The following is a 25930-nucleotide window of genomic DNA, read 5'->3' on the forward strand; positions in this document are numbered from 1 at the left end:
CTATTAGCAATGGGGAATTGATGGTCTGAGCCTCCAGTGGCTTTGCCCAGTGGCCCGGGATACATTTAATCTGGACAAGAATGTCAAACGGTTCAAAGTGACCTCCCTCACTGTGCGTTGATTTTTGATTGTAGTTGCGTTGGGAGTCCAGGCCGCACAGTCTGGTATTTCCTCCAGTCCCGATGTTCACTGTTCTAATTGAGGTGTTTAAGGTGATTAAATGATTCGATAACATCGATAGAGAAAAACTGTTTCCCCTGATGGGAGAGTCCAGAACAAGAGGGCAGAATCTTAGATTGAGAGTCCGGCTGTTGATGCGTGACGCCAGGAAGCATTTGCTCGCGCACACGGGAGTGGATAAGGATCCAATAAACTGCAGCGTGCAATCCCATAAATTTCACAGCATTGACTTTTATTCATTCGTGGCACATGGGTGTCGCTGGCTGGGCCAGCATTTTTTGCCCATCCCTAGTTGCCCGAGGGCAGTTGAGAGTCAACCACATTGCTGTGGCTCTGGGGTCACATGTAGGCCAGACCGGGTAAGGACGGCAGATTTCCTTCCCTAAGGGGACATTAGTGAACCAGATGGGTTTTTCCGACAATCAACAATGGTTTCATGGTCATCAGTAGATTCTTAATTCCAGATTTTTTAAAATTGAATTCAAATTCCACCATCTGCCGTGATGGGATTCGAACCCGGGTCCCAGAACATTAGCTGAGTTTCTGGATTAATAGTCTAGTATCCTCTTAACTGTGCATTGGATCCCATCAACTACAAGGTGTGATCCCATAAATTACACAGCACGATCCCATTAATTACAGGGTGCAATCCCATAAATTACAAAGCATGCTCCCATATCAACAGGATCTAATTCTGTTAACTGCAGGGTGACATCGATCACATCCTGACAATTGCTGGGTTCTGTCCTGGTGCACCGGACATTGCTGAAGGAAAGTTGGCCAATATTGTTTCATGTGTATATAAATGTGGCGGACTCCTCTATTGAAGGCTGAGTTCCCTCTCTCTCCCTGTGCTGATCTTCTGGCTGTGGGGAAGTGTTGAAAAATGTTTCTTTCCCAACAGCTATGTCAACAGACACTCTCGCAGTCAAGCCGTGAATCAACCCTGCACTCTCTGTCTGAGTGGAACTGATACTGCAGAGTGTGGGCTCACCGCTATAGTCCGTCTATCTCTCTCTGACCTCCGCTTCACTGGCACTGGTCTAGAAATCCCCTGGTGCTGTCCCTGTTACTATGGGAATATGGGGCTGGCGTTAATGCCACGCCCGTCGTGTCTGTTCATTTTGGAACAGTCTGGTCTCTCGGGCGGTTGATATTAAACAATCATCAAAGTATTTTGGGACGTCTTGTTGAAGTTGTACAAGACATTGGTAAGGCCACACTTGGAATACTGTGTACAGTTCTGGTCACCCTATTATAGAAAGGATATTATTAAACGAGAAAGAGTGCAGGAGAGATTTACTAGGATGCTATCGGGACTTGATGGTTTGAGTTATAAGGAGAGGCTGGATAGACTGGGACTTTTTTCTCTGGAGCGTAAGAGGCTGAGGGGTGATCTTATAGAGGTCTATAAAATAATGAGGGGCACAGATCAGCTAGATAGTCAATATCTTTTCCCAAAGGTAGGGGAGTCTAAAACTAGAGGGCATAGGTTTAAGGTGAGAGGGGAGAGATACAGAAGGGCAATTTTTTCACACACAGGGTGGTGAGTGTCTGGAACAAGCTGCCAGAGGTAGTAGTAGAGGTGGGTACAATTTTGTCTTTTAAAAAGCATTTAGACAGTTACATGGGTAAGAAGAGTATAGAGGGATATGGGCCAAATGCAGGCAATTGGGATTACCTTAGGGGTTTGAAAAAAAGGGGTGGCATGGACAAGTTGGGCCGAAGGGCCTGTTTCCATGCTGTAAACCACTCTGACTCTATGACCCTAGTTGACTCTTAGGAAACCATCCAGGGGAACCAGGGGGTTAGACAATAAATGCCAATCTTCAGTGACACCCACATCTCGAGCATTTTTCACACAGAGGGTGGTGAGTGTCTGGAACGAGCTGCCAGCGGTAGTAGTAGAGGCGGGTACAATTTTGTCTTTTAAAAAGCGTTCTGACAGTTACATGGGTACGATGGGGGTTAGGAGTTAGGTTTGTGGGAGCGGGCTGTCCAGGGGCAAGATGGATTTACCCACGGGGATCCCCCTGTTTGTTCCAAATTGGAGCGGTTTATCGCAAAAGGTGATGGAAACTGATTGCATTAATAATTTTGAAAAGGAATTGGATAGGTCGTAGAAACGTAGAAGATAGGAGCAGGAGGAGGCCATTCGGCCCTTTGAGCCTGCTCCGCCATTCATCACGGTCATGGCTGATCGTCCAACTCAGTAGCCTAATCCTGCTTTTTATCCATAACCTTTGATCCCATTCACCCCAAGTGCTATATCCAGCCGCCTCTTGAATAAATTCTTGAATACATTCAGGTCACTGAGGTCAAGGAGCTTACAGGGTTTGGAAAATAAACAGAGAGTTGTACAACAATAAGCATGCCCGAATTCTGGAAGATCAAGCACAGGAATGATGGGCTGAATGGTCTCCTTGTGTGCTGTAAGTTTTTATGATAGTGTGCTATCTCAGTACCGCCCGGGGTTGGCATTCGGAAGTCCTGTTCTGTGCGTCGTGTACAACCATTCCTGAAGCAACACTTGCTCTGTTTTGTGCTAAGAATGAATCCAATAAAGTCCCTAAAGCACTTTAGCAATTATTGCCGGGGGGTGGGGGGGGCATCGCTGGCAAGGCCAGCATTTGTTGCCCATCCCTAATTGCCCTTGAACTCAATGGCTTGCTCTGCCATTGCAGAGGGCAGTTAAGAGTCAACCACAAGGGGGAGATGGTGGCGGAGTGGTAATGTCACTGAACCAGTAATACAGGCATTCAGGCTCCGGCTCCGGGGGTCACGGGTTCAAATCCCACCACCGCAGCTGGTAAAGTTTAAATTTGGTGAAATAAATCTGCAATATAAAGCTGGTCTCAATGTTGGTGACTATTGATTGTTTTTAGAAACCCATCTGGTTCACTAATGGAAATCTGCCATCCTTACCCGGTCTGGCCTACATGTGACTCCAGACCCTCTGAAACGACAGAGCAAGAGTTGGAGGACAGTAAGGGATCAGCAATGAACCCTGGCTTTGTCAGCAATCCCGAGGTCAAAGAATTAAAATAAAATGCCTGTGGGTCTTGCCTGATGTTATTGGACTAATAATCCGGGGAATGTGGATTTAAATTCGCCCTCACAGCTTCAGAAATATTGGTAAAAGTGACCACAATACCATCACATTGTAAAAAATTCAATACTGTTGCTTTGCTGAGGGAGACCTGCTGTCCTTACCCTGTCTGGGCCTTGGTGCCACTCCAGTCCCACATACCCTAAGAAGGTAGATGAGGGCAGTTCAGTTGATGTTGTCTACATGGACTTTAGCAAAGCCTTTGACAAGGTACCGCATGGTAGGTTGTTGCATGAGTTAAATCTCATGGGATCCAGGGTGAAGTAGCTAAATGGATACAAAATTGGCTCCTTGACAGAAGCCAGAGGGTGGTTGTAGAGGGTTGTTTTTCAAACTGGAGGCCTGAGACCATCGGTGTGCCTCAGGGATCAGTGCTGGGCCCACTGTTATTGGTCATTTACATATTAATGATTTGGATGAGAATATAGGAGGCATGGTTAGAAAGTTTGCAGATGACACCAAGATTGGTGGCATAGTGGACAGTGAAGAAAGTTATCTCGGATTGCAACGGGATCTTGATCAATTGGGCCAGTGGGCTGACGAATGGCAGATGGAGTTTAATTTAGATGAATGCGAGGTGATGCATTCTGGTAGATTGAACCAGGGCAGGACTTACTCAGTTAATGGTAGGGCATTGGGGAGAGTTACAGAACAAAGAGAGCTAGGGGTACATGTTCATAGCTCCTTGAAAGTGGAGTCACAGGTGGACAGAGTGGTGAAGAAGGCATTCGGCATGCTTGGTTTCATTGGTCAGAACATTGAATACAGGAGTTGGGATGTCTTGTTGAAGTTGTGCAAGACATTGGTAAGGCCACACTTGGAATACTGTGTGCAGTTCTGGTCACCCTATTATAGAAAGGATATTATTAAACTAGAAAGAGTGCAGAAAATATTTACTAGGATGCTACCGTGACTTGATGGATTGAGTTATAAGGAGAGGCTGGATAGACTGGGACCTTTTTCTCTGGAGCGTAGGAGGCTGAGGGGTGATCATATAGAGGTCTATAAAATAATGAGGGGTACAGATCAGCTAGATAGTCAATATCTTTTCCCAAAGGTAGGGGAGTCTAAAACTAGAGGGCATAGGTTTAAGGTGAGAGGGGAGAGATACAAAAGTGTCCAGAGGGGCATGTTTTTCACACAGAGGGTGGTGAGTGTCTGGAACGAGCTGCCAGAGGTAGTAGTAGAGGCGGGGACAATTTTGTCTTTTGAAGAGCGTTTAGACAGTTACATGGGTACGATGGGTATAGAGGGATATGGGCCAAATGCAGGCAATTGAGATTAGCTTAGGGGTTTAAAAAAAAGGGGGTGGAATGGACAAGTTGGGCCGAAGGGCCTGTTTCCATGCTGTAAACCTTTCTTACTCTATGACCCTCGTTGACTCTTAGGAAACCATCCAGGGGAACCAGGGGGTTAGACAATAAATGCCAATCTTCAGTGACACCCACATCTCGAGCATTTTTCAGAATAAAGAACCTTGAGGGGCTGAATGGTCTCCTGCTGTTCCTGTGTTGAATTTCTCTCCTCCTCCTTTCAGAGACGCTGGGCGGGGTTTTAAGGCCTCACTCGGGCAAGATCGTAAAATCCTGCCCGAGGCCAACGGAGATTCCTGTTCTTGGGACCTCGCCTGTTCCGATTCTGGGGCAGGTGCGGTGGTTGGGTTTCAGACATCAAGGCTCAGAGATGCCTCATCTTGAAATAGTTGTTCCCGGCCCCTGTGTGAGGAAGAGTTGGGGAGCTGGATGAACCTGGGTTTGATGGCATTGTGCGTGAGCTGACCCCAGAGTTTTGTCACGGGGAGGGGCAGCAGTGAGACCCTGGGCTAGGAAGAGAGATCGAGTCCGACACTGATTGATGCCCCTTTGCTGCCCATTGGCCGTGTGTGTGAGTGTGCAGGGTGGACTGGGCTGGAGAACAACACTCCATTAACTGACCAAGCTTCTTGTGCAATGATAAGGAACGGTGAGGTATTGAGGAACTGGAGTTCGCCCGGTAACCACAGAATAAACCCTCAGGAACAGGCAGGGATTCCTGAGGCCATTGCTGAATGGAGAGGAAGGAAATTGGAAAATTAAGAATATGAAGTCCCAAATTGTCGTCTAACGATACTGTCCAAACAGCTGGCAAAGTAACAACTATTTATTTACAGCAATGAAAGACGATTCACAAGAACCATTTACAGCGAAACAGCAACACCATCGGAACTAAAATAACCTGCTGTCCGGGTCCCAACTGCGCTCCAGCGCCAAGTCTCACGCTGCCATCCCATTGGTCAGGGAGTCACTCAGTTCCCGAGGTTTGCCGAATCCTTGGACGAGAGGCCATGTGGTCTCTGAGGTCACCGTGACAGACACACTCATCCTGCTCAGTTTGAGCTATTCCTGAGGCCAGAGGATTAATGTCCCCGTTCAAGAAGGGAGATAGAAGGAAACTGTCAGCCAATTATCCTAACGTCTGTGACGGGACATTTAGAAAATCACAATTCAGTCGGGGAGAGTCGTCATGGTTTTGTGAAAGGGAAATGATGTTTGAGAAATTTATTAGACTCCTTTGTGGATGCAACAACCAGGCTGGATAAAGGGGAACCCGTAGATGTAGTGTATTTGGATTTCCAACAAGTATTTGACAAGGTGCCACACAAAAGGTTAAGACACAAGATTCGTGGTGCTGGGAGTGATGTATTTGCATTGTTTGAGGATTGGCTAACTAACGGGGGACAGAGAGTGGGGGTAGATGGGTGACTTTAGTTTGGAAAGTTGTGACTAGTGAGGGTGTCACAGGGATTAGTGCTGAGGCCTTAATTATTTACAATTGATATTCATGACTTGGATGAAAGAGCCGAGACTGGAACTTTCCAGCTGTTCTCGCCGGTGGAATCTTCCATGGCGAAGCACCCACCCCCCCCGGCTGGGAAACCTGGCAGCGGGGTGGGGGGGGGGGTGCATGGTACAGGGAGCCATGTTGCTCCTGGCAGTGGCCAGTCCCCTCTGCCGCAGCAAAACATCCCGTCCCGGGGGCACTGTCGCCAAATTTCCTGTGATGCAAAGATTTCATTAGATTTATTGTCACATGTATTAACATACAGTGAAAAGTATTGTTTCTTGCGCGCTATACAGACAAAGCATACCGTTCATAGAGAAGGAAACGAGAGAGTACAGAATGTAGTGCTACAGTCATAGCTAGGGTGCAGAGAAAGATCAACTTAATGCGAGGTAGGTCCATTCAAAAGTCTGACAGCAGCAGGGAAGAAGCTGTTCTTGAGTCGGTTGGTACGTGACCTCAGACTTTTATATCTTTTACCCGATGGAAGAAGGTGGAAGAGAGAATGTCCGGGGTGTGTGGGGTCTTTAATTATGCTGGCTGCTTTTCCGAGGCAGCAGGAAGTGTAGACAGAGTCAATGGATGGGAGGCTGGTTTGCTGATGGATTGGGCTTTGTCCATGACCCTCTATAGTGTCTTGGACAGAGCAGGAGCCAAAATAGTTAGGAAAACAGGTTGTGAGGAGGATACAAAGGCTGCTGAGGGATAGAGATTGGTTAAATGAGTAGGCAAAATAAAATTGGCAAATGAAGAATAATGTGGGAAAATCTGGGGCCCACTTTGGCAGAAAGAATATGAAAGTGGAATCGAGAGATTGCCGATTCTGCCCGGGGATCTGGGTGCCAAATCTTGTTTGATAATCGTCCCGGGATGTTTTTCTGTTTTAAAGGTGCTATATAAATGCAAGCTGTTATAGATTACTCTCAGTCTCTCGGAACCGGTGTGATTTATTATGACAGTGGAGGATATTTATTAAAGTATCTGAGAGCTCTGCAGGAATAGCTAGAAGGTTGTGTACAGACCCTTGGCCAGGTTTCTGAATCAATAAAACATTACAGATGTAATGTTTACAGGATCAGCCTGGTTGGACGGGCAGAGCGAGAGAGAGGATTATCTTTCATCAACTTAATTCTGCGTTCAATTAGTCCTTAACCTCCACTCAAATGTTCTCTTCAAAATCTGCCAAAAAACAAAGCTGGTTAATACGTCCTTGATTTCTCCCTCCAGCTGCTCTTAACCCAACATTTTTGGCTCTTGGTTCAACATAACAGCTTTTCAAAATCAACATTAATTCAATCCAGCTTTTCTCGCCAGCCCTGGCTCCAGGTTCCTCCTCCATCCTTGTAGTGATTAACAATAGACATTCAGACCGTGCTGAGCTGCAGTTTGCTGCAGTGGGACATTGGGAAGACTGAAGTCATTGTCCACACACAGCCCGTTGTAAATTCTGTTCTCTCATTGCCAAGTCCACCTCCTTCCCTGCCGCTGGAACAGACCGTTTGCATTCTCGTTGTCCTGAGAATGACTCCTGACCCTGCCTCCCAGATAGGCTTCATCAGAAAGGCGGCCTGTTCTCACTTCTGGAACACTGGCCATCTCCTCCCTCGCTTACAGGCATCTACAGCCGACGCCTCATCCGTGACCTTCAACACCTCCAAACTCAACTACTGTATTCAAACTTTCTCCTGGCCACTCACTCCCCTTCACTATCCAAAAACCCCAGAGTATCCCAAACCTTGCTGATCCTATCCTGGCTCGACACCCCGTCCTGTTGCCCCTTGACCCCGTCCTGTTGCCCCTTGACCCCGTCCTGTTGCCCCTTGACCCCGTGCACTCTGACCCATGCTGGCTTCTGGATTGAATGATGTGAAGATGCCGGCGTTGGACTGGGGTGGGCACAGTAAGAAGCCTCACATCAGGAACAGTGCTCCGAAAGCTCCTGCTACCAAATAAACCTGTTGGACTTTAACCTGCTGTTGTGAGACTTCTTGCTGTTCTGGATTGGATGGTGCATCAGCTTTTAGATTCCACCCTCCGTGCACATTTAAAACTTTTTCTGATGCTGTTGCTGTCTCTGGATTCTAGTCTGAGACGGTTAGCTCTCTGCGATCTCTGCGATCTCTGGGTTCTGGCCTCTCGAGCACCCTGTTTTTAGCCAATCGACCCAGGCGGCTGTGCCTTCAGCTGCCTGGACTCTAAGCTCTCTCAATCCCACCATAAACCTCACCACCTCTCTCCAACCCCCTCCACCTCCCCAGCTTTCACATGCTTAACACCTGCCTCTTTGGCCAAGCCTTTCCGAATTGCAGCATCGGTTTGTGATTGGATTACACGTGGGGATATTCTTCCATTTTAAAAGAGTTTTCTAGAGAGGAACCTGTATTTCAATAGCACCTTTTACAACCCCAGAATTCCGCAAAGCCCCTGGCAGCCTACAGAGCTTTTTTGAAGTGTAGTCTTTTTGTAATGTTTGTAATGTGGGAAACAGCAGTCGATTTACACACAGAAAGATCCCACAGACTGTGATCAAAAACCAGAACATCAGCATACCAGAGAGAACTCTCTTGCTTTCATTCACAATGTGGATTAATATTATTAACGTTCAACTGAGAAAGCGGTTGTGACCTCAGTTTCATCCGGAAAGACGGAACATCCCACAGTGCGGCACTCCCTCAGCACTGACCCTCTGACAGTGCGGCACTCCCTCAGTACTGACCCTCTGACAGTGCGGCACTCCCTCAGCACTGACCCTCTGACAGTGCGGCACTCCCTCAGTACTGACCCTCTGACAGTGCGGCACTCCCTCAGCACTGGCCCTCTAACAGTGCGGCACTCCCTCAGCACTGACCCTCTGACAGTGCGGCACTCCCTCAGTACTGACCCTCTGACAGTGCGGCACTCCCTCAGTACTGACCCTCTGACAGTGCGGCACTCCCTCAGTACTGACCCTCTGACAGTGCGGCACTCCCTCAGTACTGACCCTCTGACAGTGCGGCACTCCCTCAGTACTGACCCTCTGACAGTGCGGCACTCCCTCAGTACTGACCCTCTGACAGTGCGGCACTCCCTCAGTACTGACCCTCTGACAGTGCGGCACTCCCTCAGTACTGACCCTCTGACAGTGCGGCACTCCCTCAGTACTGACCCTCTGACAGTGCGGCACTCCCTCAGTACTGACCCTCTGACAGTGCGGCACTCCCTCAGTACTGACCCTCTGACAGTGCGGCACTCCCTCAGTACTGACCCTCTGACAGTGCGGCACTCCCTCAGTACTGACCCTCTGACAGTGCGGCACTCCCTCAGTACTGACCCTCTGACAGTGCGGCACTCCCTCAGTACTGACCCTCTGACAGTGCGGCACTCCCTCAGTACTGACCCTCTGACAGTGCGGCACTCCCTCAGTACTGACCCTCTGACAGTGCGGCACTCCCTCAGTACTGACCCTCTGACAGTGCGGCACTCCCTCAGGTTAAGATGATCTTTTAATTAGGTCAGTTCTGATGAAAGATTATCCTGACCTGAAACAGTAACTCCCCTCTCCCCAGAGGCTGCCAGACCAGCTGAGTTTTTCCAGGATTTTCTGTCTTTGTTTCAGATTTCCAGCATCTGCAGTATTTTGCTTCTGTGCAAACATTAAAGCAAGTTGGTGTTTCTCAGTGCTCTGATGGTCTTTGATCTAGCATTTGTGGCAGCAGGAGTTTGGCATCCAAGAGCACGAGCATATTTATGTTAAATGTCTCAGAAGCATCTCAAAATTGTTCAAATGTTTTGAGGTTTCTGTGTGAATGAACACGTAACCATTCCGGGCAAAGATCGATCCACAAGTCTGGCAGTGCTGCTTGTAGTCTCACAACACCAGGTTAAAGTCCAACAGGTCTATTTGGTAGCACGAGTTTTCGGAGCGCCGCTCCTTCATCAGGTCAGTGGGAGTCCTGTTCACAAACAGGGCATATAAAGACACAAACTCAATTTAGAAAATAATGGTTGGAATGCGAGTCTTTACAGGTAATCAAGTCTTAAAGGTACAGACAATGTGAGTGGAGAGAGGGTTAAGCACAGGTTAAAGAGATGTGTATTGTCTCCAGCCGGGACAGTTAGTGAGATTTTGCAAGCCCAGGCAAGTCGTGGGGGTTACAGATAGTGTGACATGAACCCAAGATCCCGGTTGAGGCCGTCCTTGCAATTTGCAATTTTATATCTCATCCGCTTCATCCTGGACCACAACATCTTCACCTTCAACAATCAGTTCTTCATCCAGACACACGGAACAGCCATGGGGACCAAATTCGCACCTCAATATGCCAACATCTTCATGCACAGGTTCGAACAAGACTTCTTCACTGCACAGGACCTTCAACCGATGCTATACACTAGATACATCGATGACATTTTCTTCCTTTGGACTCATGGTGAACAATCACTGAAACAACTATATGATGACATCAACAAGTTCCATCCCACCATCAGACTCACCATAGACTACTCTCCGGAATCGGTTGCATTCTTGGACACACGCATCTCCATTAAGGACGGTCACCTCAGCACCTCACTGTACCGCAATCCCACGGATAACCTCACGATGCTCCACTTCTCCAGCTTCCACCCTAAACACGTAAAAGAAGCCATCCCCTATGGACAAGCCCTCCGAATACACAGGATCTGCTCGGATGAGGAGGATCGCAACAGACACCTCCAGACGCTGAAAGATGCCCTCATAAGAACAGGATATGACGCTCGACTCATCGATCGACAGTTCCGACGCGCCACAGCCAAAAACCGCACCGACCTCCTCAGAGACAAACACGGGACACGGTGGACAGAGTACCCTTCGTCGTCCAGTACTTCCCCGGAGCGGAGAAGCTACGGCATCTCCTCCGGAGCCTTCAACATGTCATTGATGAAGACAAACATCTCGCCAAGGTCATCCCCACACCCCCACTTCTTGCCTTCAAACAACCACGCAACCTCAAACAGCCCATTGTCCGCAGCAAACTACCCAGCCTTCAGGAGAACAGTGACCACGACGCCACACAACCCTGCCACAGCAACCTCTGCAAGACGTGCCAGATCATCCACACGGGTGCCATCATCTCACGTGAGAACACCATCCACCAGGTACACGGTACATACTCTTGCAACTCGGCCAACGTTGTCTACCTGTGAAAAGGAAGAAGAAGACTTATGTAAAGATGAGACGTGAAGGCTCAGTTAGGGCGCTTGAGAGTTACAAGTTGGCCAGGAAGGACCTAAAGAGAGAGCTAAGAAGAGCCAGGAGGGGACATGAGCAGTCTTTGCCAGGTAGGATCAAGGAAAACCCTAAAGCTTTCAATAGGTATGTCAGGAATAAAAGAATGACTAGGGTAAGATTAGGGCCAGTCAAGGACAGTCGTGGGAAGTTGTGTGTGGAGTCTGAAGAGATAAGAGAGACACTAAATGAATATTTTTCATCAGTATTCACACAGGAAAAAGACAACGTTGTTGAGGAGAATACTGAGATGCAGGCTATTGGACGAGACAGGATTGAGGTTCATAAGGAGGAGGTGTTAGCAATTCTGGAAAGCGTGAAAATAGATAAGCCCCCTGGGCCGGATGGGATTTATCCTAGGATTCTCTGGGAGGCTAGGGAGGAGATTGCAGAGCCTTTGGCTTTGATCTTTATGTCGTCATTGTCTACAGGAACAGTGCCAGAAGACTGGAGGAAAGCAAATGTTGTCCCCTTGTTCAAGAAGGGGAGTAGGGAAAACCCTGGTAATTATAGACCGGTGAGCCTTACTTCTGTTGTGGGCAAAGTATTGGAAAGGATTATAAGAGATAGGATTTATAATCACCTAGAAAGGAATAATTTGATTAGGGATAGTCAGCACGGTTTTGTGAAGGGTAGGTCATGCCTCACAAACCTTATTGAGTTCTTTGAGAAGGTGACCAAAGAGGTGGATGAAGGTAAAGCGGTTGATGTGGTGTATATGGATTTCAGTAAAGCATTTGATAAGGTTCCCCACGGTAAACTGTTGCAGAAAATACGGATGCATGGGATTGAGGGTGATTTAGCGGTTTGGATCAGGAATTGGCTCGCTGTAAGAAGACAGAGGGTGGTGGTTGATGGGAAATGTTCATCCTGGAGTTCAGTTACTAGTGGTGTACCGCAAGGATCTGTTTTGGGGCCACTGCTGTTTGTCATTTTTATAAATGACCTGAATGAGGGCGTAGAAGGCTGGGTTAGTAAATTTGCAGATGACACTAAAGTCGGTGGAGTTGTGGACAGTGCAGAAGGATGTTGCAGGTTACAGAGGGACATAGATAAGCTGCAGAGCTGGGCTGAAAGGTGGCAAATGGAGTTTAATGCGGAAAAGTGTGAGGTGATTCACTTTGGAAGGAGTAACAGGAATATAGAGTACTAGGCTAATGGTAAGATACTTGGTAGTGTGGATGAACAGAGGGATCTCGGTGTCCATGTGCATAGATCCCTGAAAGTTGGCACCCAGGTTGATAGGGTTGTTAAGAAGGCGTATGGTGTGTTAGCTTTTATTGGTAGAGGGATTGAGTTTCGGAGCCATGAGGTCATGTTGCAGCTGTACAAAACTCTGGTGCAGCTGCACTTGGAGTATTGCGTACAGTTCTGGTCGCCGCATTATAGGAAGGATGTGGAAGCATTGGAAAGGGTGCAGAGGAGATTTACCAGGATGTTGCCTGGTATGGTGGGAAGGTCTTATGAGGAAAGGCTGAGGGACTTGAGGCTGTTTTCGTTAGAGAGAAGAAGATTAAGAGGTGACTTAATAGAGGCATACAAGATGATCAGAGGATTAGATAGGGTGGACAGTGAGAGCCTTTTTTCTCGGATGGTGATGGCTAACACGAGGGGACATAGCTTTAAATTGAGTGGTGATAGATATAGGACAATGTCAGAGGTAGGTTCTTTACTCAGAGTTGTAAGGGCATGGAATGCCCTGCCTGTAGCAGTAGTGGACTCGCCAACATTAAGGGCATTTACATGGTCATTGGATAAACATATGGATGATATTGGAATAGTGTAGGTTAGAGGGGCTTTCAATTGGTTTCTCAGGTTGGCACAACATCGAGGGCCGAAGGGCCTGTACTGCGCTGTAATGTTCTATGTTCTATGATACGCTGAAGGAAAGGATGTCCCGAGGCATGGTACATTGGGGAGACCATGCAGACGCTACGACAACAGATGAATGAACACCGCTCGACAATCACCAGGCAAGAGTGTTCTCTTCCTGTTGGGGAGCACTTCAGCAGTCACGGGCATTTGGCCTCTGATCTTCGGGTAAGCGTTCTCCAAGGCGACCTTCACGACACACAACAATGCAGTGTCGTTGAGCAGAAACTGATAGTCAAGTTCCGCACACATGAGGACGGCCTCAACCGGGATCTTGGGTTCATGTCACACTATCTGTAACCCTCACAGCCTGCCTGGATGTGCAAAATCTCACTAACTGTCCTGGCTGGAGACAATACACATCTCTTTAACCTGTGCTTAACCCTCTCTCCATTCACATTGTCTGTACCTTTAAGACTTGATTACCTGTAGAGACTCGCATTCCAACCATTATTTTGTAAATTGAGTTTGTGTCTTTATATGCCCTGTTTGTGAACAGAACTCCAACTCACCTGATGAAGGGGCAGTGCTCCAAAAGCTAGTGGCTTGTGCTACCAAATAAACCTGTTGGACTTCAACCTGGTGTTGTGAGACGTCTTACTGTGTTTACCCCAGTCCAACGCCGGCATCTCCACATCAGTGCTGCTTGTGACAGGAACATTGGGTGGCACAGTGGTTAGCACTGCTGCCTCACAGCGCCAGGGTTCAATTCCTGGCTTGGGTCACTGTCTGTGTGGAGTCTACACGTAGTCCCCGTGTCTGAGTCGGTTTCCTCCGGGTGCTCCGGTTTCCTCCCACAGTCTGAAAGACGTGCTGGTTAGGGTGCATTGACCCGAACAGGTGCCAGAGTGTGGCGACTAGGGAAATTTCACAGTAACTTCATTGTGGTGTTAATGTAAGCCTTACTTGTGACTAATAAAAAGACTTGAACTTGAACTTTAACATTGAACAGGAGACTGTGTGAGAGGGGAGAGATACAAAAGTGTCCAGAGCGGCAATTTTTTCACACACAGGGTGGTGAGTGTCTGGAACAAGCTGCCAGAGGCAGTAGTGGAGGCGGGTACAATTTTATCTTTTAAAAAGCATTTAGATAGTTACATGGGTACGATGGGTATAGAGGGATATGGTCCAAAAAGAACAAAGAACAATACAGCACAGGAACAGGCCCTTCGGCCCTCCAAGCCCGCGCCGCTCCCTGGTCCAAACTAGACCATTCTTTTGTATCCCTCCATTCACACTCTGTTCATACGGCTATTGGGATTAGTTTAGGGTTTTTTTTAAAAAAAGGGCGGCATGTACAAGTTGGGCCGAAGGGCCTGTTTCCATGCTGTAAACCTCTATGATTCTCTGACTGGGAGAACTTGCATGTTCTTGGTAATATTTACTGTCAATCCGCACTGATAGAGGAGGTGGTTAGTTTCGAATCCCATTCAAAAGAACAGCCCTGTGACAAATGAAGACATTCTGAATTCCCTCATCCGATTCAAAGTGGAGCAGGACCAAAGCTGTTTCTCTGCCCAGCAACTTCTCCACATTTGTTCTGAAACCAATTAAGACAAGAATTGCATTGATATTCTCAACAACTCACTTAAACAATTAACATTTGCAGTTAGCCAAAAGGCTGGATACAATTCAGTATTCTCTCTGAATCCCGAGCCTGGAGTCCATTCAAAGGAGACTATCATATATCTAAATGTTAACAATCACCTCTTAAAAGTATAAGACATTTATTTGGTTGTTTCTGCAAAACTAAATTGTTATGAGGTGTAAGAGCTTCCCAGGGACAGACCAGCACTCAGGGGAAATTTGGCATGTTAGCTACGACTCCCACCAACTATTACAGATGCATCATAGAAAGCATTCTTTCTGGTTGTATCACAGCTTGGTCTGGCACAAAGAACAATACAGCACAGGAACAGGCCCTTCGGCCCTCCAAGCCCGTGCCGCTCCCTGGTCCAAACTAGACCATTCTTTTGTATCCCTCCATTCCCACTCCGTTCATATGGCTGTCTAGATAAGTCTTAAACGTTCCCAGTGTGTCCGCCTCCACCACCTTGCCTGGCAGCGCATTCCAGGCCCCCACCACCCTCTGTGTAAAATACGTCCTTCTGATATCCGTGTTAAACCTCCCCCCCTTCACCTTGAACCTATGACCCCTCGTGAACGTCACCACCGACCTGGGGAAAAGCTTCCCACCGTTCACCCTATCTATGCCTTTCATAATTTTATACACCTCTATTAAGTCACCCCTCATCCTCCGTCTTTCCAGGGAGAACAACCTCAGTTTACCCAATCTCTCCTCATAACTAAGCCCCTCCATACCAAGCAACATCCTGTACTCTCTCCAAAGCCTCCACGTCCTTCTGGTAGTGCGGCGACCAGAACTGGACGCAGTATTCCAAATGCGGCCGAACCAACGTTCTATACATCTGCAACATCAGACCCCAACTTTTATACTCTATGCCCCGTCCTATAAAGGCAAGCATGCCATATGCCTCCTTCACCACCTTCTCCACCTGTGACGTCACCTTCAAGGATCTGTGGACTTGCACACCCAAGTCCCTCTGCGTATCTACACCCTTTATGGTTCTGCCATTTATCGTATAGCTCCTCCCTACATTATTTCTACCAAAATGCATCACTTCGCATTTATCAGGATTGAACTCCATCTGCCATTTCTTTGCCCAAATTTCCAGCCTATCTATATCCTTCTGTAGCTTCTGACAATGTTCCTCACTATCTGCAAGTCCTGCCAATTTTGTGTCGTCCACAAACTTACTGATCACCCCAGTTACTCCTTCTTCCAGATCATTTATATAAATCACAAACAGCAGAGGTCCCAATACAGAGCCCTGCGGAACACCACTAGTCACAGGCCTCCAGCCGGAAAAAGACCCTTCCACTACCACCCTCTGTCTTCTGTGACCAAGCCAGTTCTCCACCCATCTAGCCACCTCCACCTTTATCCCCCTTGGACAGAGCTCCTGCTCTGTCCAACACCGCAAGGAACTACAAAAGGTTGTGAATGTAGCCCAATCCATCACACAAACCAGCCTCCCATCCATTGACTCTGTCTACACTTCCCGCTGCCTTGGCAAAGCAGCCAGCATAATTAAGGACCCCACACACCCCGGACATTCTCTCTTCCACCTTCTTCCGCCGGGAAAAAGATACAAAAGTCTGATGTCACGTACCAACCGACCCAAGAACAACTTCTTCCCTGCTGCTGTCAGACTTTTGAATGGACCTACCTCACATTAAGTTGATCTTTCTCTACACCCTAGCTATGACTGCAACACTACATTCTGCACTCTCTCCTTTCCTTCTCTATGAACGGTATGCTTTGTCTGTATAGCGCGCAAGAAACAATACTTTTCACTGTATCCCGATACATGTGACAATAATAAATCAAATCAAATCACTTCAGTTGTTGGGTTCTGGCAAAAGGAATTATGTACACCTCGTGTAAACTGAAATTTACATTTGTATATATCTCACCCTGATGATCCAATGATGACAGGCATCACTTTTTTTCTGAAAAGGATCTTTAATCCCTGGATGAAAGCAAATTACTGCGGATGCTGGAATCTGAAACCAAAAGAGAAAATGCTGGAATGTTTATTTTTGCTTTTATTTATTATTTATTATTACTTATATCATTTATTATTGTCAGCAAAGGGTCATCTGGACTCGAAACGTCAGTTCTTTTCTCTCCTTACAGATGCTGCCAGACCTGCTGACATTTTCCATCTATTAATCCCTTGTGGACTGTCTCTTGTTTTGTGTTTCTTTTCATGCTATTTAATATCTTTCCTGTGACTTTGGCTTCTGTGTACTTGTCAACCTGTAAATAAATCTGAGTAGCCACTTTAGCCTGCAGGAGGTGACAGGAAAACAAAGTGGGCATTGCACTTCATCTCTATTAAGGGAGACAATGAGATTAAGGGATAATTGCTAAATCTCAGCACTCTGTACCCGGGTATGGGCTCATTGAATAAAAACACATCCTCCCATCTTGTAGAATGGGGGCAAAGAAAATAAGAAGGCTTTGTATTCCATTCCCAGACATTGAAAAGTTAAAGTTTATCCATTCGTCACAAGTAGGCTTACATTAACACTGCAATGAAGTTACTGTGAAAACTATAGAGATAGTTAGGATTGACCCTTTGGGACTGTGGACATTTTTAGGGAGTCACATTGCTGTCACATTGTTGTCTTGTTTGTCTCTTGTGGAGACCGTGGGCGGGACTTTATGGCCTCGCTCGTCCCAAAACCATAAAATTCCACCTGAGGTCAACGGACCTTCCCATGCTCCACCCCTGGCCCACTCCGATTTCCGTGGCGGGCGGGCTGGTAAAATTCCTGCCAATGAATTGGATTCAATTGGAATTTGGATTGAATAAAAGTTTGAAAAGAATAACCCTGTACAATTGCAGCCAGACTCATTTCCCCTTGTCCTCCAATCCCCTCGCAATAAAGGCCAACATGCCACTTGCCCGGGCGGCACGGTAGCACAGTGGTTAGCACTGCTGCTTCACAGCTCCTGGGACCTGGGTTCGATTCCCGGCTCGGGTCACTGTCTGTGTGGAGTTTGCACATTCTTCCTGTGTCTGCGTGGGTTTCCTCCGGGTGCTCCGGTTTCCTCCCACACTCCAAAGGTGTGTGGCTTAGGTTGATTGGCCATGCTAAATTGCCCCTTAGTGTCCCGGGATGCGTAGATTAGCGGGTAAATATGTGGGGATATGGGGATAGGGCCTGGGAGGGATTGTGTTCGGTGCAGACTCGATGGGCTGAATGGCCTCTTTCTGCACTGTAGGGTTTCTATGATTTCTATGATGATAATTGCTTGCTGCACTCGCCCGCTGCGTTCCTCGTGTGAGTGCAGTGAGTCGATGAGCCATTGTTGATGGGTTGAGGGAGGTGGTTGTGGTTTTACAAAGATGATGGATGGATTCCTTTGCTGAACTCACCCTGGCGAAGAGATTGTCTTAACAATATTTACCAATGTTGCAGCAACTCTCTATCTGACGGCTTCCTTGTTGATACACAATTATGGCTTAATCTCTCTGTTTACAATCCAGGGAGGTCTATGCTGACCCTTAACATCCTTTGAGCGCTCTATCTAGTAACATGTCATCATTATTGGACAGTCTGAGGCTCCAAGCTGCTCCTTGTTCCGATTTATTGCTGTTTGTTGTACAATAAGAAGTCTCTCAACGCCAGGTTAAAGTCCAACAGGTTTATTTGGCAGCACAAGCTTTTGGAGTCTCAGGCTCCTTCTTCAGGTTGACAGTGCAGTGTCCTGTTCGGGGAGATTCTTCACTGCTTTGCTCATCTGGTTTGTTAATCCTCATCCCACACGGATTATGTACAGAAATGGATGGACAAAACAGCTGCTCCATTCAGCTTGTTCCTGCGTATTCACTGAAAGAGCGTGACGAAACATGACGGCACAGATGGAGGCCATTTGATCCATCATTTCTGTGCTGGACAACATATAATGGTATCCAGTCTAATCCCCCTTCCCAGTTCTTAGAGGTTGCGACATCTCAAATGCAGAAAGACTTCACCCTTGCCAAACCCCCATCACCGCTCGACCCCACCCTTAGTAGAGAGGCCAATAGCCAGGGAGGATGTGTTTAAAGTAACTTGCAGGAGGATTTGAGAGGAGATGAGGAAACCTTTTTCTAATATTTCTGAAAAACGGAGACATGTTGCTGAAGTTTTTCATCTTGCACTCATCAGAACACACACACACCAAATTTCAAACTACCACCGTCCAGAAAAGAAATGGCAGGAGACACATGGGAACACCACTTCGTGGAGGTTCCCCCCTCCCCCAAGTCCTGACTCGAGCAAGTGGGGATGTGGGATTTCAATTGAGAAACCAGCAGGTTTGAGTTTGCCTGCATCACGTAGAATTCTAGAATTGAGAGGGTTGGCTTTTGAGGACAGACTGAGTAGACTGGGACTGTAGTCATTGGAATTCAGAAGAATGAGGGGATTCTTATAGAAACATAAAAAATTATGAAGGAAATAGATAAGATAGAAGCAGGGAAGCTGTTTCCACTGGCGGGTGAAACCAGAACTAGGGGACATGGCCTCAAAATAAGGGGGAGCAGATTTAGGACTGAGTTGAGGGGGAACTTCTTCACACAAAGGGTTGTGAATATGTGGAATTCCCTGCCCAGTGAAGCAGTTGAGGAGACCATGTTAACCGTTTTTAAGGCAAGGATAGATACATTTTTGAACAGTAAAGGAATTAAGGGTTTTGGTGAGCGGGCGGGTAAGTGGAGCTGAGTCCACGAAAAAAATCAGCCATGATCATATTGAATGGCAGAGCAGGCCCGAGGGGCCAGATGGCCTACTCCTGCTCCTAGTTCTTATGTTCTGTATCTAACCCCGTGCTGTACCTGTCCATGGAGTGTTTGATGGGGACAGTGTAGAGGGAGCTTTACTCTGTATCTAACCCTGTGCTTACCTGTCCTGGGAGTGTTTGATGGGGGACAGTGTAGAGGGAGCTTTACTCTGTATCTAACCCCATGCTGTACCTGTCCTGGGAGTGTTTGATGGGGCAGTGTAGAGGGAGCTTTACTCTGTATCTAACCCCATGCAGTACCTGTCCTGGGAGTGTTTGATGGGGACAGTGTAGAGGGAGCTTTACTCTGTATCTAACCCCGTGCTGTACCTGTCCTGGGAGTGTTTGATGGGGGACAGTGTAGAGGGAGCTTTACTCTGTATCTAACCCCATGCTGTACCTGTCCTGGGAGTGTTTGATGGGGCAGTGTAGAGGGAGCTTTACTCTGTATCTAACCCCGTGCTGTACCTGTCCTGGGAGTGTTTGATGGGGACATGAATATTTTTCGTCAGTATTCACACAGGAAAAAGACAATGTTGTCGAGGAGAATACGGAGATAGAGGCTATTGGACTAGACGGGATTGAGGTTAATAAGGAGGTGTTAGCAATTCTGGAAAGTGTGAAAATAGATAAGTCATCTGGGCAGGATGGGATTTATCCTAGGATTCTCGGGGAGGCTAGGGAGGATATTGCAGAGCCTTTGGCTTTGATCTTTATGTCGTCATTGTCTACAGGAATAGTGCCAGAAGACTGGAGGATAGCAAATGTTGTCCCCTTGTTCAAGAAGGGGAGTAGAGACAACCCTGGTAATTATAGGCCGGTGAGCCTTACTTCTGTTGTGGGCAAAGTTTTGGAAAGGATTATAAGAGATAGGATTTATAATCATCTAGAAAGGAATAATTTGATCAGGGATGGTCAACACGGTTTTGTGAAGGGTAGGTCGTGCCTCACAAACCTTATTGAGTTCTTTGAGAAGGTGACCAAAGAGGTGGATGAGGGTAAAGCAGTTGATGTGGTATATATGGATTTCAGCAAAGTGTTTGATAAGGTTCCCCATGGTAAGCTATTGCAGAAAATACGGAGGCATGGGATTGAGGGTGATTTAGCGGTTTGGATCAGAAATTGGCTAGCTGTAGGAAGACAGAGGGTGGTGGTTGATGGGAAGTGTTCATCCTGGAGTTCAGTTACTAGTGGTGTACCGCAAGGATCTGTTTTGGGGCCACTGCTGTTTATCATTTATATAAATGACCTGGATGAGGGCGTAGAAGGATGGGTTAGTAAATTTGTGGATGACACTAAAGTCGGTGGACAGTGCGGAAGGATGTTGCAGGTTACAGAGGGACATAGATAAGCTGCAGAGCTGGGCTGAGAGGTGGCAAATGGAGTTCAATGCGGAAAAGTGTGAGGTGATTCACTTTGGAAGGAGTAACAGGAATACAGAGTACTGGGCTCATGGTAAGATACTTGGTAGTGTGGATGAGCAGAGAGATCTCGGTGTCCATGTGCATAGATCCCTGAAAGTTGGCACCCAGGTTGATAGGGTTGTTAAGAAGGCGTACGGTGTGTTAGCTTTTATTGGTAGAGGGATTGAGTTTCGGAGCCATGATGTCATGTTGCAGCTGTACAAAACTCTGGTGCGGCCGCACTTGGAGTATTGCGTACAGTTCTGGTCGCCGCATTATAGGAAGGATGTGGAAGCATTGGAAAGGGTGCAGAGGAGATTTACCAGGATGTTGCCTGGTATGGTGGGAAGGTCTTATGAGGAAAGGCTGAGGGACTTGAGGCTGTTTTTGTTAGAGAGAAGAAGGTTAAGAGGTGACTTAATAGAGGCATACAAGATGATCAGAGGATTAGATAGGGTGGACAGTGAGAGCCTTTTTCTTCGGATGGTGATAGCTAGCACGAGGGGACATAGCTTTAAATTGAGTGGTGATAGATATAGGACAGATGTCAGAGGTAGGTTCTTTACTCAGAGAGTAGTAAGGGCGTGGAATGCCCTGCCTGTAGCAGTAGTGGACTCGCCAACATTAAGGGCATTTACATGGTCATTGGATAAACATATGGATGATATTGGAATAGTGTAGGTTAGATGGGCTTTAGATTGGTTTCACAGGTCGGCGCAACATTGAGGGCCGAAGGGCCTGTACGGCCCTGTAATGTTCTATGTTCTATGACAGTGTAGAGGGAGCTTTACTCTGTATCTAACCCTGTGCTGGACCTGTCCTGGGAGTGTTTGATGGGACAGTGTAGGGGGAGTTTTACTCTGTATCTAACCCTGTGCTATACCTGTCCTGGGAGTGTTTGATGGGGACAGTGTTGAGGGAGCTTTACTCTGTATCTAACCCCGTGCTGTACCTGTCCTGGGAGTGTTTGATGGGACAGTGTAGGGGGAGTTTTACTCTGTATCTAACACCGTGCTGTACCTGTCCTGGGAGTGTTTGATGGGGACAGTGTAGAGGAAGCTTTACTCTGTATCTAACCCCATGCTGTACCTGTCCTGGGAGTGTTTGATGGGGACAGTGCAGAGGGAGCTTTACTCTGTATCTAACCCCGTGCTGTACCTGTCCTGGGAGTGTTTGATGGGGACAGTGTAGAGGGAGCTTTACTCTGTATCTAACCCCGTGCTGTACCTGTCCTGGGAGTGTTTGATGGGGGGCAGTGTAGAGGGAGCTTTACTCTGTATCTAACCCCGTGCTGGACCTGTCCTGGGAGTGTTTGATGGGACAGTGTAGAGGGAGCTTTACTCTGTATCTAACCCCGTGCTGTACCTGTCCTGGGAGTGTTTGATGGGGACAGTGTAGAGGGAGCTTTACTCTGTATCTAACCCCGTGCTGTACCTGTCCACGGAGTGTTTGATGGGGACAGTGTAGAGGGAGCTTTACTCTGTATCTAACCCCGTGCTGTACCTGTCCTGGGAGTGTTTGATGGGGGTCAGTGTAGAGGGAGCTTTACTCTGTATCTAACCCCGTGCTGTACCTGTTCTGGGAGTGTTTGATGGGGACAGTGTAGAGGGAGCTTTACTCTGTATCTAACCCCATGCTGTACCTGTCCTGGGAGTGTTTGATGGGGGACAATGTAGAGGGAGCTTTACTCTGTATCTAACCCCGTGCTGTGCCTGTCCTGGGAGTGTTTGATGGGGGACAGTGTAGAGGGGGCTTTACTCTGTATCTAACCCCGTGCTGTACCTGTCCTGGGAGTGTTTGATGGGGGACAGTGTAGAGGGAGCTTTACTCTGTATCTAACCCCGTGGTGTACCTGTCCTGGGAGTGTTTGATGGGGACAGTGTAGAGGGAGCTTTACTCTGTATCTAACCCCGTGCTGTACCTGTCCTGGGAGTGTTTGATGGGGACAGTGTAGGGGGTGATGGAGATGGGGAATTGTAACGCTTGTTGTCTTTTGTGTGTTGTTGCAGTTTGTCCGCTCCGATGCCCAGCAGATTCACCAGCGCCGACGCGCTATGCTGAACAAAAATTGTGCCGCCCACAATAAGCTGAGCCGTAAACGCCACATCCTCAACCCCGACGACCTGCGGCATCTGATCGTTGATGATCAACATGGGTTACTCTACTGCTACATCCCAAAGGTGGCCTGCACCAACTGGAAGAGGGTCATGATGGTGCTGACTGGAGGTGGCAAATACAGGGATCCCTTGACCATTCCAGCCAGCGAGGCCCACGTGGCCTCCAACCTCCGCACACTGGACGGCTACAGCAACGCTGAGATCAACTTCCGGCTGAGGAACTACCTCAAGTTCATCTTTGTGCGTGAACCTTTTGAGCGACTGGTGTCAGCTTATCGCAACAAATTCACTCGCAGGTACAACACTGCCTTCCACAAGCGCTACGGCACCAAGATCATTCGGGAACACCGGAGAGACCCCAGCTCCGAGGCTTTGGAGCGTGGTGGGGACGTGACCTTTGAGGAGTTTGTCTGGTACCTGGTGGACCCCAAAACGCGGAGGGAGGAACCTTTCAACGAGCACTGGGAGACGGTCTACTCGCTGTGTCACCCCTGTCTGATCCGCTATGACGTGGTGGGCCGCTACGAAACGCTGTTGCGCGATGCCCGTTACCTCCTGGACCTTCTAGAACTTGACCATCACGTCAAGTTCCCCTCATCCAATGTCTCGTCCCGGACCACGCACGACATGACAGCCAAGTTTTTCAAGAATATCTCCCCTTTTTACCAGAAGAAGCTGTATAAATTGTACAAACTGGACTTCACTTTGTTTAACTACTCAATCCCATCTTACTTGAACATACACTGAGGGCGCCTGGGCCATCCCGCCATTATTCTGAACTTGGATAGCTGCAATGGTGACTCTCTGAGCCCTGGGTCACTACAAACTGTGAAGCAGCCAGGATTGCCGTGGGAACGACTTCCAGGAATTAACTTATTTTAACGTGGTCTTGTTTTCATTCTTGGTTGGCAGTGATTTACCCACAATCCTCCCACCTCTACCCCTCACTCTCTCCACCCTCGCTCTCTCTCCACTCTCGCTCTCTCTCCACCCTCGCTCTCTCTCCGCCCTCGCTCTCTCTCCGCCCTCGCTCTCTCTCCGCCCTCGCTCTCTCTCCGCCCTCGCTCTCTCTCCGCCCTCGCTCTCTCTCCGCCCTCGCTCACCATATCCCCAATCCTCTGTGACCTCTCTAGATGAGAGCTCCCCCTCCTCCTGTGATGTAACCTGTGATTCTGAGAGTTTCATTTTGAGTTTGAGTGCGAGTGGCTAAGCTGAGCTGCCTGATGGAGGGCACGTGGCTCCATGCTGGGGCTGTCAACTCCCTGATGGAGGGCACATGGCTCCACGCTGGGGCTGTCAGCTCCCTGATGGAGGGATGTGGCTCCACGCTGGGGCTGTCAGTCCCCTGATGGAGGGCACGTGGCTCCGTGCTGGGGCTGTCAGCTCCCTGAAGGAGGGCACGTGGCTCCGTGCTGGGGCTGTCAGCTCCCTGATGGAGGGATGTGGCTCCACGCTGGGGCTGTCAGCCCCCTGATGGAGGGCACGTGGCTCCATGCTGGGGCTGTCAGCTCCCTGAGGGTAACAGCCTTCAGGAACATCCTCTGATTTGTGACTGGGAACAGAATTTTGCCCAGGCGAAGGCTGATTGGCTATGGAATCTGAAAGTGTCATCGAATCATAGACTCCGTACAGCGCAGAAGGAGGCCATTCAGCCCATCGAGTCTGCACCGACCACAATCCCACCCAGGCCCTATCCCCATAACCCTATGCATTTACCCGAGCTAGTCTCCCTAAGGGGCAATTTAGCACGGCCAGCCCACCTAACCCGCACATATTTGGACTGTGGGAGGAAACCGGAGCACCCGGAGGAAACCCACGCAGACACGGGGAGAATGTGCAGACTCCACACAGTGACCCGAGGCTGGAATTAGCGTCTCTTTTCCCTCCCAGCTGGTTGGAGTTACCAACTCTCGGGGGTTGCCCGAGATGCTTTAGCAGCTGAAGACTGATTTCCCTGGACAATGTTGGTCTGGAGAAAAATCATTGGGGCATTAAGAAAAAGATTGGTTCTGAAAGAATTTCTTCAAACACTTGTGTTAATTAGTTTGAAAAATATTGGAAATGTTTGGCTGACAGTTAGCGGTTACCCAGTTGGGTTCCAAAGAGGCTTTCCAATTGGCTGTCGGAAGACAATGTTCTGCGATGATTGACGTGTTGGGTGACCAATGGCGAGGGGCTGGAGGTGGGGGGGCACAGGTTGGGGGGGCACAGATTGGGGGGGGCAGAGTTGGGGGGTCACAGGTTATAGTTGGAGACCAGATGTCCTGGGGTGATAATGGAGACAGTGGATGACAATGTCACTGGGCTAGAAAACCAGGGGACATGGCTTCAAATCTCCGCATTGGCAGCTGGTGGAATTTAAATTTGATTAATAAAATCTGGAACATAATGGATGACCAGGAAACGATTGTCTGTTGTTTAAAAAAACCCATCTGGTTCATGAATGTCCATCAGGGAGTGAAATAGTGGAGCTTTACTCGCTATTCCGTTCCCCAACCAATCTGGATTCAAGCCGGTTTAAATTCAGGGGCTGAGGGGGGAGCAGCAGGTGAACCAGGGGCAGGGGGGTTAATATGGGGGGGGTTAATATGGGGGGGGTTAATGGGGTAAATGGCCAGTCCTTTGACCACCTTCTCTATGGAAGATTGGTTTCACTCTATCTATTTCTTTGGGTTTCTTTGGTTTCAGAGAACCATTTGCAGGGGGTTTTTGCATCTATTAAAATATTTCAATGGGGCCAGCCTTGCCACCCCCGCCCCAATCCCTACACTAGGGTCTAAAATGACAGGCACTTTGCTACCACTCTGAGTGCAAGTCCAAGCAGTG

The 25930-nt window shown here is 48.1% G+C and overlaps 1 protein-coding gene across 2 annotated transcripts in view; it reads left to right on the plus strand.

Annotated features, from left to right (window-relative positions):
• Positions 1–25239, plus strand: part of LOC144491769 (carbohydrate sulfotransferase 11-like) — a 65922-nt gene extending 40683 nt beyond the window's left edge. Inside the window, exons 3-4 of one of the 2 annotated variants that reach the window (XR_013497499.1) lie at positions 22997–24546; positions 24630–25239. Coding sequence is in view for 1 of the 2 variants with exons in the window: in XM_078210030.1 (XP_078066156.1) it covers positions 22997–23851 (855 nt within the window). In the remaining variant the exon portion in view is untranslated. Of the gene's footprint in view, positions 1–22996 lie in introns of both variants that reach the window. The other variant, XM_078210030.1, reaches the window with a different exon arrangement.
• The last annotated feature ends 691 nt before the right edge of the window (positions 25240–25930 follow it).

Source organism: Mustelus asterias, chromosome 3 (genome assembly GCF_964213995.1).
Source record: "Mustelus asterias chromosome 3, sMusAst1.hap1.1, whole genome shotgun sequence".
Taxonomy (NCBI): domain Eukaryota; kingdom Metazoa; phylum Chordata; class Chondrichthyes; order Carcharhiniformes; family Triakidae; genus Mustelus; species Mustelus asterias.